Raw genomic sequence first — 17,190 nt, forward strand, 5'->3', positions numbered from 1 at the left:
GAATACATACCTCATGCCAGTCTGGGACAGTTTGGCTGCATTTATTTCCTTGCCACAAATACTGGATGTAATTGATACCTTTGTGGATCCAGGAGCTTGGCTGTGTCCTTTCTGACATGGTAGATACTTCTACCTGCATTGCTTGAATTATGGTTCAGTTCTACTTCATGTATTGCAATCCTAACTTGTAAAGTTCTTTCAATGTGGTTGTAAATATAATTTGCCCTTTCACTCACATACGTTTTGCTTTGTTGCATGGAAGCATGTGTGGTTGTAGGAATGGGGCACTTGTAGCGTTTTGAACACCTGTTTACTTCAGGCATAGCAGACTTCTTTTGTACTTCTTTAGCCATCATTGACAAGCAAAGTCCCTCAACAGTCATAGGCATTAAATTCTTATGACCTGTAGTTTATGCATGATTAACCTATCAGGAAAAGAGCTCTCTTGTGAGTTTGTTCTATATGTGATACAGCAGAATGGATTAGAGATGTTTATGTGTACCAAGTATAAAAATCACCTGTGCTCACCCTGTTCACCTCTAAGTAAAAACTTGTTTGTGCTTTGTAGATGAAGTGTGTAGAACTCCTTGTTAAGGTCTCCCGATTATTCATTTTCCTAAAACTTTCCCATGTTCCTAAAACCTTTCCTTTTCCAGAGGTTAACTAAACTTCCTCTTGGGTGCATCTGCAGTGATCACTCCTTTTTGCACATTTGCTTGCTTTTTGCAGTCTGATTTTAAAAATGAGTAAAGAGATGAATTGTCTTGACAGTAGCAGCAGTTTGTTTCCAAAAGAAAAGCAGAAGAACCTGAATTAAAATGGGGGGAGCAACACTGCTTCTGCAACCCCAGGGCTTTGTTGGCAGTCCTTTGCTGACAGATGCACTGGTGTCCTGGTATGATTGCTTGAAGAAGGTCTCAGTTGAGATCATGGTTACTTCAAACTAGTGTTAAATAGAGTGGCCATATAAATTAATTGTGACTAGTGAATTTTCATTTTGGGGAGCCTGGGGCAGAGCTTCTTACCTCTGCATTCTCAGGTAAATCCAGTGTTGTTTGTTTAGATGTTTCAGTGGTTGTTGGCAAATGGAAAACCAATGGGTTGTATTCCACATTCCAGTAAAATCCCAAGTTGCTGTAGGTGGTGTGATGTAGTCAGTGGATAAACAGTCATGAACTGCCTTGCAGTTGTGTCTGTATAATGAAATGGTGCCAATTCTTTTCAATCTAGACCACTGCAATTTCTAAAGTCTCTAGTGTAGTAAATAGAACTAAGAATTCCTGATAAAAAACTTCATTCCAGACACATCTGTTGCCGGCATGTAAATTTGCATGCATCGATAGGGAATCATTCTTGTTCTGTTTTTACTCTACAGCCTCCAGCATTCTGTGACATTAGCTAGGTAAGAGGTTGGTTTAGGTTTAAAATTGGTTCTAGAAGATGCATTGTAACTGTTTCCTTTTCCTCCTGACCCTTGAAGGATTGAAAGCCTCTAAATTCAAGTTCTGTTTATGTTCTGCTTCAAATTAAAAGGAAAAGAAAGTGGTCTCAGCACATTTTTGAGTCATTTTCTTCTGGAAGATGTTATCTTTGCTAGGAAGAAGATGCTTTTCGGAAGAAGTTTGCCTAAAGGCAGTGAAAACAGGATGTTATGCAGTTTTCCTGCTAGCTAGTTAGTAGATCTGTATTGGGTTTGCATGGCCAGGTTTTGGTAGCGGGGGTGGCTACAGGGGTGGCTTTTATGAGAAGCTGCTAGAAGCTTCCCCCATGTCCGATGAAGCTAATGCCAGCCGGCTCCAAGATGAACCTGTCACTGGCCAAGTCTAAGCCCATCAGTGAATGCTGGTAGCACCTCTGGGATAACATACTTAAGAAGGGGAAGTAGTTGCTGTGTAACAGCAGTTGCAGCTGAAGAGAGGAGCAAGACTATGTGAGACCAACAAGTCTGCAGACACCAAGGTCAGTGAGGAAGGAGGGGGAGGAGATGTTCCAGTTGCTGGAGCAGAATTCTCTGCAGCCCATGGTGAAGACCATGGTGAGACAGGCTGTCCCCTGCAGCCCGTGGAAATCCATGGTGGAGCAGATATCCACGTGCAGCCTGTGGAGGACCCCACACCAGAGCACATGGATGTGCCTGAAGGAGGCTGTGACCCCATGAGAAGTCTGTGCTGGAGCAGGCTCCTGGCAGGACCATGGAGAGGAGCCCGCGCGGGAGCAGGTTTGCTGACAGGACCTGTGACCCCGTGCTGGAGCAGTCTGTTCCTGAAGGTCTGCACCCCATGGAAGGGACTGACACTGGAGCAGTTTATGAAGGACTCTTTCCTGTGGGAAGGACCCCACACTGGAGCAGGGGAAGATTGTGAAACGTCCTCCCCCTGAGGGCAAAAGAATGGCAGAGACAATGTGTGATGAACTGAATGAAACGCCCCGTTATTCCGTGTCCCCCTGTGCTGCTGGGGTGGTGGTGGGGTGGAGATAATCAGGAGTGAAGTTAAGTCCAGGAAGAAGGGAGAGGTGGGGGGAGGTGTTTTAAGATTTAGGTGAGTGTTTTTCTCACTCCACTAGTTTGATTTGATTGGTAATAAACTAATTTCCCCAAGTTGAGCCTGTTTTGCCCATGACAGTAATTGGTGAGTGATCTCTCCCTGTCCTTATCTTGACCCACAAACCTTTCATTATGTTATCTGTTGCCTGTCTGGCTTTGGGCACCTGGCATCCAGCCAGGGTCAGTCCACCACAAGGTCATGCAATGACTGATTCTATTTGTATCGTTTTACGGATTTCACAAGAGATTTCTGAAGATCAACCTCTTACCCTTTTTTTTCCCCCCAGATATATAAAAATATTTTAATACACAAATTGTGTTTTCTTGGTAATTTGGATTTTTTTAATTAATTACAATTAAAGGCATCTTTACTTGCAAAGACACAGCCTATTGGCCATCATTGAAGAAAACCTAATTATTTTTGAGACTGTATTCTGGATCTCTTGAAAAATGTGACTTGCAGAACCCACACAGAGTAATAGAAAAAAGCGTTGTCTTCTCTGGTTCCTGCACTGCTTACCTTTCTGACTGCAAAGGAGGATGGCCAACTCCGTGTCCCCCACCTTTATCTTCCTGTCTTCTCTGACATTACTCCTTCTAGGGAATAATGAAGTGTTGTGTAGTACTCTGCGTAAGATTTCCCACCCAAGATTAATTGGTAAATTTCTTTGCAGTTTCACTTCAGCCCACAAATGTGTGTAATTGTAGGAAAGTGAAGCACTTTTACTCTACCTTGGCAATGCTGACATCAGTTCTGTCTTGGTGCTGAACTTGTTCTGGGATTCACTTTTGAGAAAATGCTTTTTTATAGGCACATAATTCATAGCAGTTGTAGATGCAACCTTGAAAACATGAGCTGCGGTATAAGCTGGTGCCTTTGCTAGCAGAACTGCAAGAGTATTTTAAGAGTTGTGAATTGTCACATTCAGTTCAGATAGAATTCCATGAATTTATTTGGATTTTAATACTGTTATCTTGCCAAGATGCTACAGAATTTACAGTTTTAACTTAGTCTTTTCTTTTTCCTTTTTTTTCTCTTCCTTTTTTCCTTGTTGAGATTTGCTAACAGTCTTAATTTTTTTCTGCAATGGAGAGGTACAACACATGCCTCTATAGTGGTATTGTAGACAACTGGTAGGGAGCAGGCTTGTTTTTTGGTGATCATCTTCCCTTGGTTTGCTGTTACTAAACCCACCAGGTGGCATTAGGTTCCAGAACTAGCTGTTCTTCTCTTTCTGACCATTTTACACCTTTTAGTTGTCTATGAGCAGGTTGCTCTCCATCAGTTACATTCTGAAACAGCATTTTAGGGGTCTCATAATGCAGGGTTTGGTTTATTGGTTGACAACTACTTTTTTTTCTTTCTTTTTTTTTTTTTTTTTTTTTTTTAAATGCTTTGAACTATCTGTTCATCCAGTAAAATGGCTGCAGGCTGTAAGCTTACTGAGAAGTCAGTAGCCTATTCATAATATTGATTTGTACAACGTGAGAATTGCAGAAGCATGTTTTGTGTCATATGTATAGCTCTGTAGACAGAGTTGGTTTTGGGGGTTTTTTAAGTTGTGCAACTCCAAGAAAAATGGGTTTGATGTTTCTCAACTGTGATGCAATTAATATTAATGGCTTAGTTCTATTCTCATGTGTGTACTGCTTTGAGAAAGAGATTAATCCACATTTGAGCGATTTCAACCCTCTAGTATTTTGGAAGTTCTGGGTTCCCTATTCCCTTCTACTTTCAGGTGTCTCTTTTTGAGCAATTCTGTTTCACACACGCATGCGCCGCCCGCCCTATGTGCTGCTTGGGGTTTTTTTGGTGGCAACTGCACTTTTGAGGAGAATGCACAAGCTTCTTCATACTTTTAAGTCTCGCATTGTGGCAACAGTAGGATGGAATGAGCTGATACTGTTATTCAGATAGAAATTGTATCAAGTAGATGTAGAGTTTGAACCTTTTTGATGCGTTAGGTAACACAAGTGCAAATTTGAATCTGGAAACACAGGAACAGTTAGTGAAATTTACTGAGTTAACATGGGGGGGGGGAACCCAAATCTGAGCGCTTTATACAGTGCTTGTATGTTTAAGGAAGCAAAGAGATTAAAATGGAATCTGCTTAGAACTTTATAAGCAAAGTTTAGAAGAAAAAAGGGACCCTTTTTTTCTCTAAACTGCTTATAAAGCCCTAAACAGCAAGTTTGCTAGTTCTGTTGAAAAGCCATGTTAACTTGTTCATTGGAATTGATTTGAAAGTACGCATTACAGAATTTGTTTACCAAATTTTTTTCCTTTCTTTTTCCTTTAGCTTCTCAGCAACTTAGTAGAAGTGAATTAAATCAAGCTATAAGTAAAACTAGCCTGTGTGTGTATGACTGTCAAAAACATTCAGTGACTGAGCTAATAATTTAAACTTTTTTTTAACAAATAACACTGCGTCTTTCAAGGTATTCAATATGAGTGAGATTTGCAGCCTTTTCAAAAGCATTAAATGCTAACAACTATATTTAAATGCAGTCAAACCACTAAATTTAAGAGGTCCTTGAATCTTCTTCTTTCCTGTAGAAGTTCTGGGTAGGTAAGCGTCTTACTGGAAGGCCCCAAGTTGTACCTATTAATTAAAACCTGTTCCTGAAGGTGGTTTACTTTCTTTTCATACAGGTATTTGAGCTGAGCTAAAAGTAGAGTTAAGATGCATAGTAGTTTCATTTAATGAAACTACTTTTTTTCCTTTCTTTTTCCTTTAGCTTCTCAGCAACTTAGTAGAAGTGAATTAAATCAAGCTATAAGTGAAACTAGCCTGTGTGTGTATGACTGTCAAAAACATTCAGTGACTGAGCTAATAATTTAAACTTCTTTTTAACAAATAACACTGCGTTATTTGTTTAATATTGTTATTCATTTAATGAGTCTTAGTTCAATGGGTCTGAAAGAAAAAAAAAGATCTAGAAGGAAATGGTCATTTCAAGGGTTTGATAAAATTTTTAATAGAAAAAGAATAACAGAAGTTAGAGTATCGAACACTTGGTTTTCATATTCATGCAGTCTAAAATGACGGGGCAAAGACCAAAGACTGCGCATGCTTATTAGTTTGCGAGGATACACTTTGAAGAAGTTCTAAGGTAATTCAGGAGGACTTCTGAGGTTCAAGCTGAATAATTGGATTAATACATACTTACGTTGCTGTGTTGTGGTTAAAATGACTACCAAAGTCCTAGCTTAGATGAATTCAAGAGAAATTACAGAATCTGTTTCATACTTGCTGCTAGAATGCTCCAATTTATTTATTTTTATGGAAACTCCCCAAGGAAATTGGAAAAATTGAAGATTAATGCTCAGGAAAGAGTTGTGGTGCTGTCCAGAGCTTTGGAGAGTGATGCCTGTTAGTAAGGTGCAATGGCATGCTTGAGGTTTAGAACTTCTGGTGTAAAAACAAAGGGGGGATCCAATTATCATGCAGTTTTGTCTATGGAGTACTTTTTTTCTTTGGATCCTTTAACTGCATTAACAGAGTAACTTACCATTAGAACCACTTTATCAAGGGCTTTGGTGGTTTCTGACTTGTCGAGGTGCTAAGAGAGGGCAGGGCAGAGGGAAGGTTTTTTTTGTTATGGATACTGTGGGTTGTGAAAAGGAGAATAAGAAGCAAATACGGGGTAAACTTTCTCAACAGGGTGACCAGCCTGGTGAGGAGAGTGTTAGAGTAGGAGAGATGTGGGAGGGAGACAAGAAGTCACAGTCACATGAAGAAGCAGTGGACCAGGTGGGTAAGCAAAGAATGTGAGGCGATATAGATGGTAAAACCCCTGAAAACAACAAAAAGGGCTGAAGAGGGCCCACCCCAAAGTGTATGCACATAGATCGTGGAGTGTATTATGGGGAAGGCTTTCACGCTTTGAGAAATCAGCCTGACTATGTGGAGAAAAGCAGGAGAAATTGGAATTCTGTGGGTAGTTGCAGGGGTACAGTCTTACTGGGATCAAAGAAGTGAAGTGGCATTGGATAGCTCACAGGACTGGGGTGCTGCTGTGGATGGATACAGACTCTTTAGGAGGGGCTGGCCAGGATGGCAAGGAGTGGGAGTTGTCCTTCATGTGGGAGAGTAGCAGGAATGCATGGAGCTCTGCCTGGGGACAGGTGATGAGCCAGCTGAGAGCTCATGGGTGGGTTAAAGGGCCCATCGATGTGGGTGACATTGGGGTGGCTGTCTGCTACAGGTTTCCTGATCAGGAAGAAGTAGATGAGGCCTTCTTCAGGCAACTGGCAAAAGCCTCTGCTAGTCCTCCTGGTGGACTTGGAACCACCCTGGTATCTGCTAGATGGGGAATGCGGCAGCATGCAGGCAATCCAGGAAGTTTCTGCAGTCATGCCCTGATGACAGCTTCCTGGCACAGGTCACTGGGGAGCTGACAACAAAAGACACTCGCTGGATCTGTTAGTTACAAACTGAAGAATTGTTTTTGGATGTAAAAGCCAAGGGCTGTCTTGGCTACAGTGACCATGAGGTGACTGAGGACAGGATCCTGTGAGGAAGGATTGAGGCAAAAAGCAGGATCACAACCCTGGACTTCAGAGGAGCAGATTTTGACCTGTCTGAGGACCTGCTTGGAAGAATCCTGTGGGATATGGTTGGGGGGAGAGAGGAGGGGTCCAGGACAGTTGGCTGTTTTTAAGTATCATCTCTTCCAGACTGAAGAATGATCCATCCTAATGTGCAGGAAAGCAAGCAGAGGTGGCAGGGGGCCTGTGTGGATAAGCAGTGAGGTCCTGACAAAACTCAAACACAAAAAAGAAGCATGCAAGAGGTGAAAGCAGGGACAAATAACTTGGGAGAAATACAGAGCCACTCTCTGGAAGTTCAGCGATGGGGTTAGGAAAGCTGAAGACAGCCTGGAATTGAATCTGTCAAGGGTTGTGAAGAGCAACACAAATGGCTGCTGGAAGTATATGGGCAGCAAAGGGAAGACTATGGAAAATGTGGTCCTGCTGATGAGTGGGGCAGGAGACCTGGTGACAGAGGACACGGAAAAAGATGAGATGCTTGACTGTCATCTTTGCCTCGGTCTTTAGTGCTGGACTTGTCTTAAGGAGTCCCAAGTCCTTGAGACCAGAGGGAAAGTGTGGAGCAAGGAAGACTTGTCCTTGGTGGAGGGGAATCAGGCTAGGGAATATTTAAATGAACTAGCCATCCGCATATCCATGTGCGCTGATTTGGGCTGGGATAGATTTAATTGTCTTTGTAGTAGCTAGTATGGAGGGCTATGTTTTGGATTTGTTCTGGAAGCAGTGTTGATAATACAGGGGCTGTTTTCATTACTGGTGAGCAGCACTTACATGGTGTCGAGGCCTTTTCTACTTCTCACCGCATCCCACCAGTGAGTGAGGCTGCGGGGATGCATAAGGAGTTTGGAGGGAACAGAGCTGGGACAGCTGATCCCAGCTGACCAAAGGGATATTCCATACCACAGGATGTCATGTTGAGCATATAAAGCTGGGGGAAGGAGGAGGAAAGGGGGGACATTCACAGTGATGCCATTTGTCTTCCCAAGTAATTGTCATGTGTGATGGAGCCCTGCTTTCCTGGAGATGGCTGAACACCTGCCTGCCCATGGGAACTAGTGAAAGAATTCCTTGTTTTGCTTTGCTTGCATGTGTGGCTTTTGCTTTATTTTATTAAATTGTCTTTTATCTCAACCCATGAGTCTTCTCACTTTTACTCTTCTGATTCTCTCCCCTACCCCACCACGGGGGGGGGGAGTAAGTGAGCAGCCAAGTGGTGCTTAGTTGCTGGCTGGCGTTAAACCATGACACCATGTTGGGACCTGATGAGAGACACTGGCAGGTGACACTGTGAGGCCATTCTCAATTATCTTTGAGAGGCCATGATGATCAGGAGAGGTTCCTGTGGACTGGAAGAGAGTAAATGTCACTCCTGTCTTCAGGAAGGGCAAGAGGGTTGTTCCAGGGAAGTACAGACCATTCATTTTCATCTGTCACCTAAGAAGGTGATGGAGTAAACCCTCCTTAAAGCTATTTCCAACCATATTAACAGTAAGAACATGATCAGCATTGATCTACGAAGGGGAAGTCGTTCCTGTCCAACTTGATAACCTTATATGATCAAATGACTAATTGGATGAGGGACAGCAGTAGATGTTGTTTTTCCTGACTGCAGCAAGGCTTTCAGTGCTGTCTCCCATAGCATCCTTACTGGCAAACTGATGAAGTACAGGTTGCATAAGTGGACAGTGAGAGTGAAGATGGCCAGGTTTGAAGGGTTGTGATTAGCAGCACAGAGCCCAGCTGGAGGCCAGTCACTAGGGGTACCACAGGGTGTGGTGCTGAAGCCAGTACTTTTTAATGTTCTCCGTAAGGTCCTTGGTGATGGGACATTGAGTACCTTCAGTAAATATACAAAAGGTTACAGGCATTGTTGATACATCATCCTGTGTGACCTAGTCTAGCTGACCCTACTTGAGCAGGGGGAGTGGACTAGGCGATCTCCAGAGGTCCCTTCCCACCTCAGTGATTCTCTGGTTCTGTCTGTCGCCGTTCAACTCTGCATGCTTCGGTGGTTTTCCCTGGGCTGGCACTGTAGCAGTTTAGCAGCTAAGAGAAGGTAGGCATGTACCACAGAATCTCAGCATGGAAGTTTTATGTATAAGTAGAGATAGTATATGTACCATTGCTCTCCTTACCCAAGAGGCAGAAAATACAATTATTAACAAGCTCCCTTACTATCTCTTTTGTCAAATAGACATGTCCCTGCAACAGACACTCTTATGACCAAGTTTTTGAAGTAGAAACTAGCTGTTGGCTTGCTATAACTAACCAAGACTGCACAAGGGAGCAGTCCTTTGTTGAGTATTGAGGCTAAATATTTAAGAGCTGTGCTCTTCTGTAACGCTGATTGCTCACACTTGGTGTCCATGGAGGACCAAAGAGAAATCTGAAATCTCAAATTGTACTTTTCTGTTTGAGGGAAGAGGGACCTTCTCTTAATAGAAGTACTTGTTTAAAATGAGTATGCAATGTCAGAATTTGTTTGACAATCTTAATTGGAGGCTCGGAAGTTTATTCTGAGGTGGAAGCATGGGAGAAGTTGTCTTGCCCACATCTTTGCATTCATGGCTGCACCTGTTGAAGGGTTGGGAAGAAAGACAAGTTATGGCCTTAAAGTCATGCCCACCTGAGGAAAAGCAAAAGCATGGTAACTGGTAAATCAAAATTACCTACCAAGGTACTCCAGAAATCAATGACACAGTAAAGTTTTAAGTTACCTTGATTTCACATGTCTGGAGTCCCCCTGCAAAATGTTCTGCTGGGTTAAAATGTTACTAATGCTCCAAAGTAGCCTTTTTACTGATGCTGAAGATGTGTTGCTTCTGTAGAGAAGCAACCTGCATTTGTGATCTGTAGAAACATGTGCCCTGTCAATGTATGTAAATACAGTCAGCTTTCTTTTTAGTGTTTAAAAAACTGGGGCTATAGTTGTCTCTTGTGTTAAAGAGATAAGTGTCTTGTCAGAATTGATATAAATAATAAAGGAAGAGTGAAACTGCTGTGCGTAACTGGCTGTGAGCCATAAACAACTTGTTCACTAAACAACAAATAAGCCTGAGAAAGTTGACTGGTTTGCAGGGTGTTGTTACAAATGAGAATGGGTGTATAATTGTTAGGTAACTGCAGGTATGCTGTTCCCCTCTTCCCGGGTACTAGCTTTAAATCTGAACTAATGTAATGAGTAAAATTTAGCTACCTTTTAAATTAGAGGACTGTTGGTTGGTTTTTTTTTTTTATAGCAGTAACATAAAAGAAGTTAAGAAAATAAATTGTTCATCAGTATTAACATAATGTGAACAGGCTAGTCAGTATTTATTAAAAAAAGGAGAGGAAAAAAAAAGCTTTCTGAATCATTTTATGCATTCCAATAGCTGCAGTATGTATCTGGGTTTCTTTTGAAAGTGTTTCCTGGAGCATTTGCCTAGCACTGGTGGGACAGCTCTATGTCACATATAGTGTGTGTGTCAGTGAGCACTTCCCAAGCTGGGTGTTGGAGTCCTGGGACTGGGCTGCCCAGAACAGTAGCTGAATGGAGCTGTGGCAGTGTGGGATTTCTATAGTTATGTGAATGTAGACTAAGGAGTGTACTAAGTAGGGAAAATATGCGTCACTTGTTTACAAAAGCTGCGATGTTGAAAATAGTAGTGGTAGCCTCTAAATATTTTTTGAGACTTTTGGTTGTTAGATGCTTACGTTCACTGAATGCTTACCAGTCTTTTAAAAATCTGGCTGTTTGTGCCTGTACCGAATGGATACCATTTTTATAAAAGGTGGAGGAAAGTATTGCCCTGCCTTCTGACTGTCTTCAAAGAATAAATGCTAAGAAACTTGTGCAAAGACACTGTAAATAGATGAAAGAGGAAAAAACGGATGAAATTTTATAACAGTGGTGTCACTTTGTAACTTGCTGCAGCACCTCTATGTGTCCAGAGCAGATCAGTGCTCCAGATGTTAAAATCCAACATCCAGCTTTGTATTGCTTCTGAACCTAAGCAAATTAATGAAATATTTCCAGCAAATCTCAGCTGTCAGTGCCTTTGTGCAGTGTTCAGATATTATTGTGCTGAGTGAGGTGCAAAGATATTCAGACTTTCAGGGACGCGCAGGAATGCAATGAAAAATGAAGGACTGAGTCTGGAAATTTTTGCTAGGGCTGTGAGTTTGTTGTATACAGGCAAGCAGCTGTTACAGTGATGTGGGAAGACCAGCTAAATGTGAGTTGAATATGAATAGGTGAAGCCTCTGAGGTTTGTTGAGAAAGAGTGATCATTTTGGTGATTGTTCATGTGAGTATCAAAGCAGATTTATAGTACTTCGACTTAACGGAATAGCTGTTCATGCAGGCTCTTTACCTCATTGTTACTGTGGTAAGTATACTGCTAATGCTGATAGGGCACGAAGATAAGGAACGTAAGTGGGTATAATGCTAAATGGCAAACACTGTACCAATTCATGATTCATTTTAATGTTTAATGTAAATTTTCATTTTAATGTTGCAACTCTGGTTTGTGCTAGAGTTTTTGGGAAAAGCGTCTTACTGAAGAGCATAAATCCAACTTGGCTGTAGGATTTGTGATCTGTGTTACAAACACATCATGCTTTGTATATACTGTTGAGAATTAATGTAATCCTGTGTTTTGAATGCAGTGTGGAAAAGTGTTAAAAGCCGGGGGCGGGAGGGCACGTCATATGATACTTACCTGCACATGCTACTAGTTCTGTTTTTCAGTTCGTTGTGTTAGTTAACTGTAACATCAACAGCTAATGGTATGGTTGAAATTTCTACCTTCCAGGGATCAGATGATTGCCTTGTAAAAATCTGGGCAACAGATGATGGAAGGTTGTTGGCTACCCTGAGAGGGCATGCAGCTGAAATATCTGACATGGCAGTGAACTACGAAAACACCATGATAGCTGCTGGAAGCTGTGATAAAATGATCAGAGTTTGGTGCCTTCGAACTTGTGCACCCTTAGCAGTTCTGCAGGGCCACAGTGCATCTATAACATCATTGCAGGTAGGTTTTTGCTTTGCAAGCTCACCTGAGCAATAAAGTACATAATTTGACTGAAAAAGGAACCACCCAGGAATGTTCTGTGTAATAAAATTGCGTGCCTGTGAAGTGAGAAGGAATTTTCACAGTATGCATTGTGAAATAACACGTGTTTATTGTCAAAATGCATGACCCTTGAAACATGCCAGACATAATCCTTGTTCAAAAAAATTGCATGATGCACGTGGGCAGTTCTGTTTTGAAGTATCGTTCCTTTCCAGGCTGTGATTCTGACTGCAGGTCCACTGAGCAAGAACTGCAGTCACTGCTGAATACTTTGGTTTATTTTTGTTTCAAGTTGCATGCTGTTGCACAACTTGGGTTGTGGGGAGGGAGAATCCAGAGTGCTTTGCCAAGTAACCCAGGAGGGTTGTTCTGAAGGAAGAGAGTGACTCTGAGCAGCATTGTGTTATTTTGGTCTTCATTACAATTTAGTTTTCTTAAGTATGGTTCGATACTTGATTTATTTTTTTTTTTGTGAGAAGTCAATGACTTGAGGAACTTCTTAGCACATCTGGAACAGATTAACAGCAGAGCTTTTCTTTTTTCTCTTCCCCACCCCAGTTCTCTCCACTGTGCAGTGGCTCAAAGAGATACTTATCTTCAACCGGGGCAGATGGAACAATATGCTTTTGGCTGTGGGATGCTGGCACCCTTAAAATAAAGTTGGTTGCTATTTTATTTGTTAATTTTATAAATTTTTTTGTAATTGAGAATGATGTACAAATGTTGGAGAAAAATTTGACTAAGACAAAACTTCTCACTGGCTGGTTCGCTGTGTGATTATTGGGTGTGATCTATTTCTGATGTAGCCATAGCTTGCTTGCTTATCTTTTAAAGACTGAGTTGATAATACAACATTTTGTGGGTTGAAGCAAGTAACTGTATACCTAGTTTTGTTGCAGTTCTGTTAATTTAGTAAAAAAGTTATTTTTTAAAAAAATATAATGTCAAAGTTGGTGCTTTTTGGTTCTCTTCTCATCTCTTAGTCCCAAATGAAATAAAATTTATGTTGATAAAATGATTGTAATTTAGACATGAAGATCCAGGGGGTTTTAGGATATGGTAATGTCCTAGTATAAATTAGAATAGGGTGGTTTTGATGATTTTCCTTGTCTGTATTACCTTTTCGTAGTTGCTCTTTACTGTAATGTGGTAGGAGGCGGAATTCTTGGGGAGCTGTGTATCGGTGGCTGAAGTTGAGCCTGAAGTACTGCCTTCAAAGTATAAGATATTAAAAATGTTGTCAGTGCCCTCAAATAGAAGTTTTTTTAAAAATGAACTTGTTCAATAGCTTTCAAATGCTTTTTGCTCCTTCTTTTCCTTTATCACAAAACAGCTGTAGCTTAATATTGGAAATAGTTGTTTCAGTAATCATTAGCGGTTTCACTCTGGGGATGAGATGTGTTCTTATGGATATATTCTCCTGGCCAGGTAGGTTTCTGTTTTCTTGTAGTTTTGGTAATTGCTGTTAGAACCTCTTCCTTGCAGTGTGCCAGGGTTATGCAGGGCTTGGGTTTGCCTAGGTACTTCTCTGGTTGTCTGGACCTTAGCTGTTGTGGTGGTCTCTGGGCATTTTGGCTCTTTCTTGATACTGTAGATGAAGCTGCTTCTCAGGCTGTTAATCCTCTGCTGCCTGGTGCTTGCTGTAATCAAAGTAGGACTCCTCCTTGCTGAGAAAAGGGGGAGATGGCTTACATGCTTACTTTTAATGTGTGAAGGAGTGGAGTTGCCACCACCTTATTTTTCATAAGGTCTCTAAGTCTGAGCTCTTGTTGACAAGGTGAAATCTTAATCTGCCCAAGTTGTAAAACTTTTGAGCCCACAATGTTTCTCTTTCACTTTTTTCCTTTCTTTTTTTTCCCCCACTTTCCTAAATAAAGATTGAGTTTATGGAATGGAATTTTGAAGCAAATTCTGCCATTGGAGAATAGTGGAATCCATGAGAGTTAAGTGAGTTATACTATATAAGGTTGGGAGATCAGTGTTTAGAAGTCATGAATGATTGGATGAATCATGGAGTTGGAGGGGATTTGTCTTGAAGTAAAATTTAGGGACTGAGAAAGTTGGCATCAGTTATGGTAGGGGATTTTCAACTAATTCCTTTCCATGGTGATATGTAAATGTAGAATAAAAATTTTCAGTAAGATACACTCACCAAATATTAAATTTTTAAAAGTTTTTTGAGTAATGCTTTCAATATATAAGTAGTCACAGCAGATGTGATCAGATAGTGGTGCAGAGAAAACAGGTTAGCTCAGCTGTCTCATGCAGCATAGCAAGGAAGTGGTCTGGTAACCCAAGTCATGCCAGTGCTGCTTAATGATGGAGTGCAGAGTAAATTTTGAACTGGAATTTGTACCATCCTTACTTTCCCTTCTGGAAGGATTTTATATGTTGTGTTTGAGAAGACAGAGGAACCCTTTATGCTGCGTTTCTTCAGTCTGGAAAAAGACGAATGCATGAAGATAAGACATGTACAGTCATGAGTGTCTTGAGGAGGGCGTATAATGAGTAATTGCTTGTTGGGTATTCAGTAGCCAATTCCAAATTGGAAGGAGATGGTTCTTTGCAAAACACGCAGTTAAGTTATGAAACTCCATGCCACAGGGTATTATGCATTATATGAAGATACTAAAAGGCATTACGGTGTACAGTTTCTGCTCTTACACAACCAGTTTTAGCTACTTTGGAGGCAAGATACTGGTCTTAAATTTTTGTTTGATCTTAGTAATGCTGTTAGGTGTTAGAAGTAACTGATGCTTTTTGATATAAGCTAAAACTTGATAAAAATCTGGCAAAGTGTAAATAAACAGGTATGTCTTTTGGGACTGGAACGTAACTGTATGCCACTTAGGATATCAAAATAGTTGGACAGCCAGAAAAGCCTTAATGTAGCTCTTCCTGAATGGAACAGTATACTAATTCAGGGGAATTTGTTAGTTACAGGAAATTTTACTTCATGTGTTGAACTGTAAACTTTTCTGACTGAGATTGTCTTGCTTATTCCAGTAAACTTTTAGTTTACTGGAAAAGTTTAATGGGAAACTAAGAGTCCAGTGTAATAATACACAGGGAGGCTGCGTTGTATGGACAGTGCTTCTTGGTGTACATTGTCGTAACAGTTTTTGGTGAGGTGATTGTGCTTCCTTATACCTTTAGATCTGCTTCCAGAACTATGGAAACATGACAGATTCCCTCCACATCCATTCAGTAATGTGCTGGAGGAAAAGGAGTGTCAGCGATATAACAGCATCGAAGGAAAGAAAGATTCCTGTTAATTTTTTTCTTAAGGCCTTTGTGAGGTTTTGTTTTCAAAAACATGTTGTGTAGGCCATCTGGAAAAGAGAATAACTTGGTGGGGTGGGAAGTTTGAACTTTTATCACTATAGTAAAAAATACAGGCTTGCTTCTGTTCAGTAACTCTGAAGTGGAGCAAAGCTGCAGAGAAAAGATCTCTTACCACAGATACTTAGGGTCTGACCTTGCTGCACTACATCTTGGTTACTGGCATCACTCCCCAAGAAGGAGAAATGGGAGCTTTCAAGATCCAAAGATCCCAGTAGTTACAGGTGAAGGGTGCTGTCACATGCTTAAGTTAAGAGTTGACTCTCCTGAGCTTGACTGCAGCCTGCCCTTCAAGAATACAATTGCCATCAGCGATGAAAGTGTGTTACTAAATCATCCAATACTTTAAATGGAAACCGGTAGTGAAGTCTTGAAATGTCAGCTGCTTAAAAGAAGAAAAAAGCCCCGTGTTTGTACCCCACCCCCTACTTTTTATACTTGGCACTACTTGAATCGTCTGGCACTGAGTTAAGATTATGAGCTGTTGGGCAGCCTCATGATGATCATGTGGTTGATTGTAGTTTCAAGATGATTGGCAGTGCCAGCAGTAAGTACTTTGCTGAACTTTTTCATGAAATATGGGAAAGGCAATGTTTGGATACACTACTGTGTTCAGTGTGCTCTCAAATTAAAAATAGTTTTGTTCTTAACTACACTGCAAACTGTTTTCATGGAACCCAGCTTGGATGGTTAAGGCTACTGAATCAACTCCTTGTCTTTAACTGAAGTTGGACTTAGTCCCTCCTGGGATGAACTGCCTCTGAAGAGAATCTTTCCCTGTCATCATCTTTGGGAGATGAGGAAACTTGAAAATGTTCTTTATTCCCCACTTACAAGATCAAAATATGACAGAGCAATTTATTTATCTCAGCAGATCATGAAAAATTGGAAAACTCGCTACCTGAAAACTGTAGTTATTTGTCATTCAAATGGACTTTGACATCCTTTAAGCCTTCTAATGTCTAGTGCCCTATCCCAGTCCTGTTTTCTGTTTGGTTTTTTTCTCTCTGCAAATGTTAGCTTCATTCTTAGATCGCAAAAATCCTTGTATTCAGCTTTGCCAGCAGCTCTGCTGCAATATTAATAGTATCTCTGAAATTAGAGGCTTCCCACATTAGTTTCCCAATTTTTTGATAACCTTGTAATTGAGGCATGTTCACTGTCTGGGTCATGCATACGGCCCAGACAGGAGATGCTTGGTGATAAGAGCTCTGTTTTGATAAAACTGCAAAAGGACACATTACAGTAGATCTGGTGCTATAGGATGCAACACAGACATTGACACTGCTGACCTCAAATTTCTCATACTGTTCAAAGGAGAGTAGTTCAAATCAGCCTTGTTCACGCGCTTCTGTGACTAGTGTGGAAGCATGTTCTTCAGTACTAGAAGAGCCTTCTGTGTGCTGTTCTTCTTTCAGTGAAAAGATTTCTGACCAGGCAGTTACCATGTATGACTAAAAGCAGTAACATTCCAGGTAGGTTAATTTGGTTTCTAATTAGATGAACAGTAAGGTTGGTTGTTGCTGCAGGCAAGGAAGTCAAGGAATGTGGCCCACAAGATGGGAAAGCAATTAGAAATTTAGGCAATCAGGACTTTCCCCTTAGTCTCCTGTTACTGTTCTGGATGGTGAGAGAAGATGCAAGAGTCAGATTCTGTATCCATTGACAGTAGGGAGAAGGGACAAGATCGG

The 17,190-nt window shown here is 41.1% G+C and overlaps 1 protein-coding gene across 3 annotated transcripts in view; it reads left to right on the plus strand.

The window, feature by feature from the left end:
* The window catches only part of PHIP (pleckstrin homology domain interacting protein), a 119,320-nt gene that overhangs the window by 22,781 nt on the left and 79,349 nt on the right, over positions 1 to 17,190 (plus strand). For all 3 annotated transcript variants that reach the window (XM_056343973.1, XM_056343974.1, XM_056343975.1), the window contains exons 8-9: positions 11,894 to 12,115; positions 12,716 to 12,816. In XM_056343973.1, coding sequence (XP_056199948.1) covers positions 11,894 to 12,115; positions 12,716 to 12,816 — 323 coding nt within the window. The remainder of the gene's footprint in view (positions 1 to 11,893; positions 12,116 to 12,715; positions 12,817 to 17,190) is intronic.

The sequence above is a fragment of the Falco biarmicus genome, chromosome 6 (genome assembly GCF_023638135.1).
Source record: "Falco biarmicus isolate bFalBia1 chromosome 6, bFalBia1.pri, whole genome shotgun sequence".
NCBI lineage: Eukaryota > Metazoa > Chordata > Aves > Falconiformes > Falconidae > Falco > Falco biarmicus.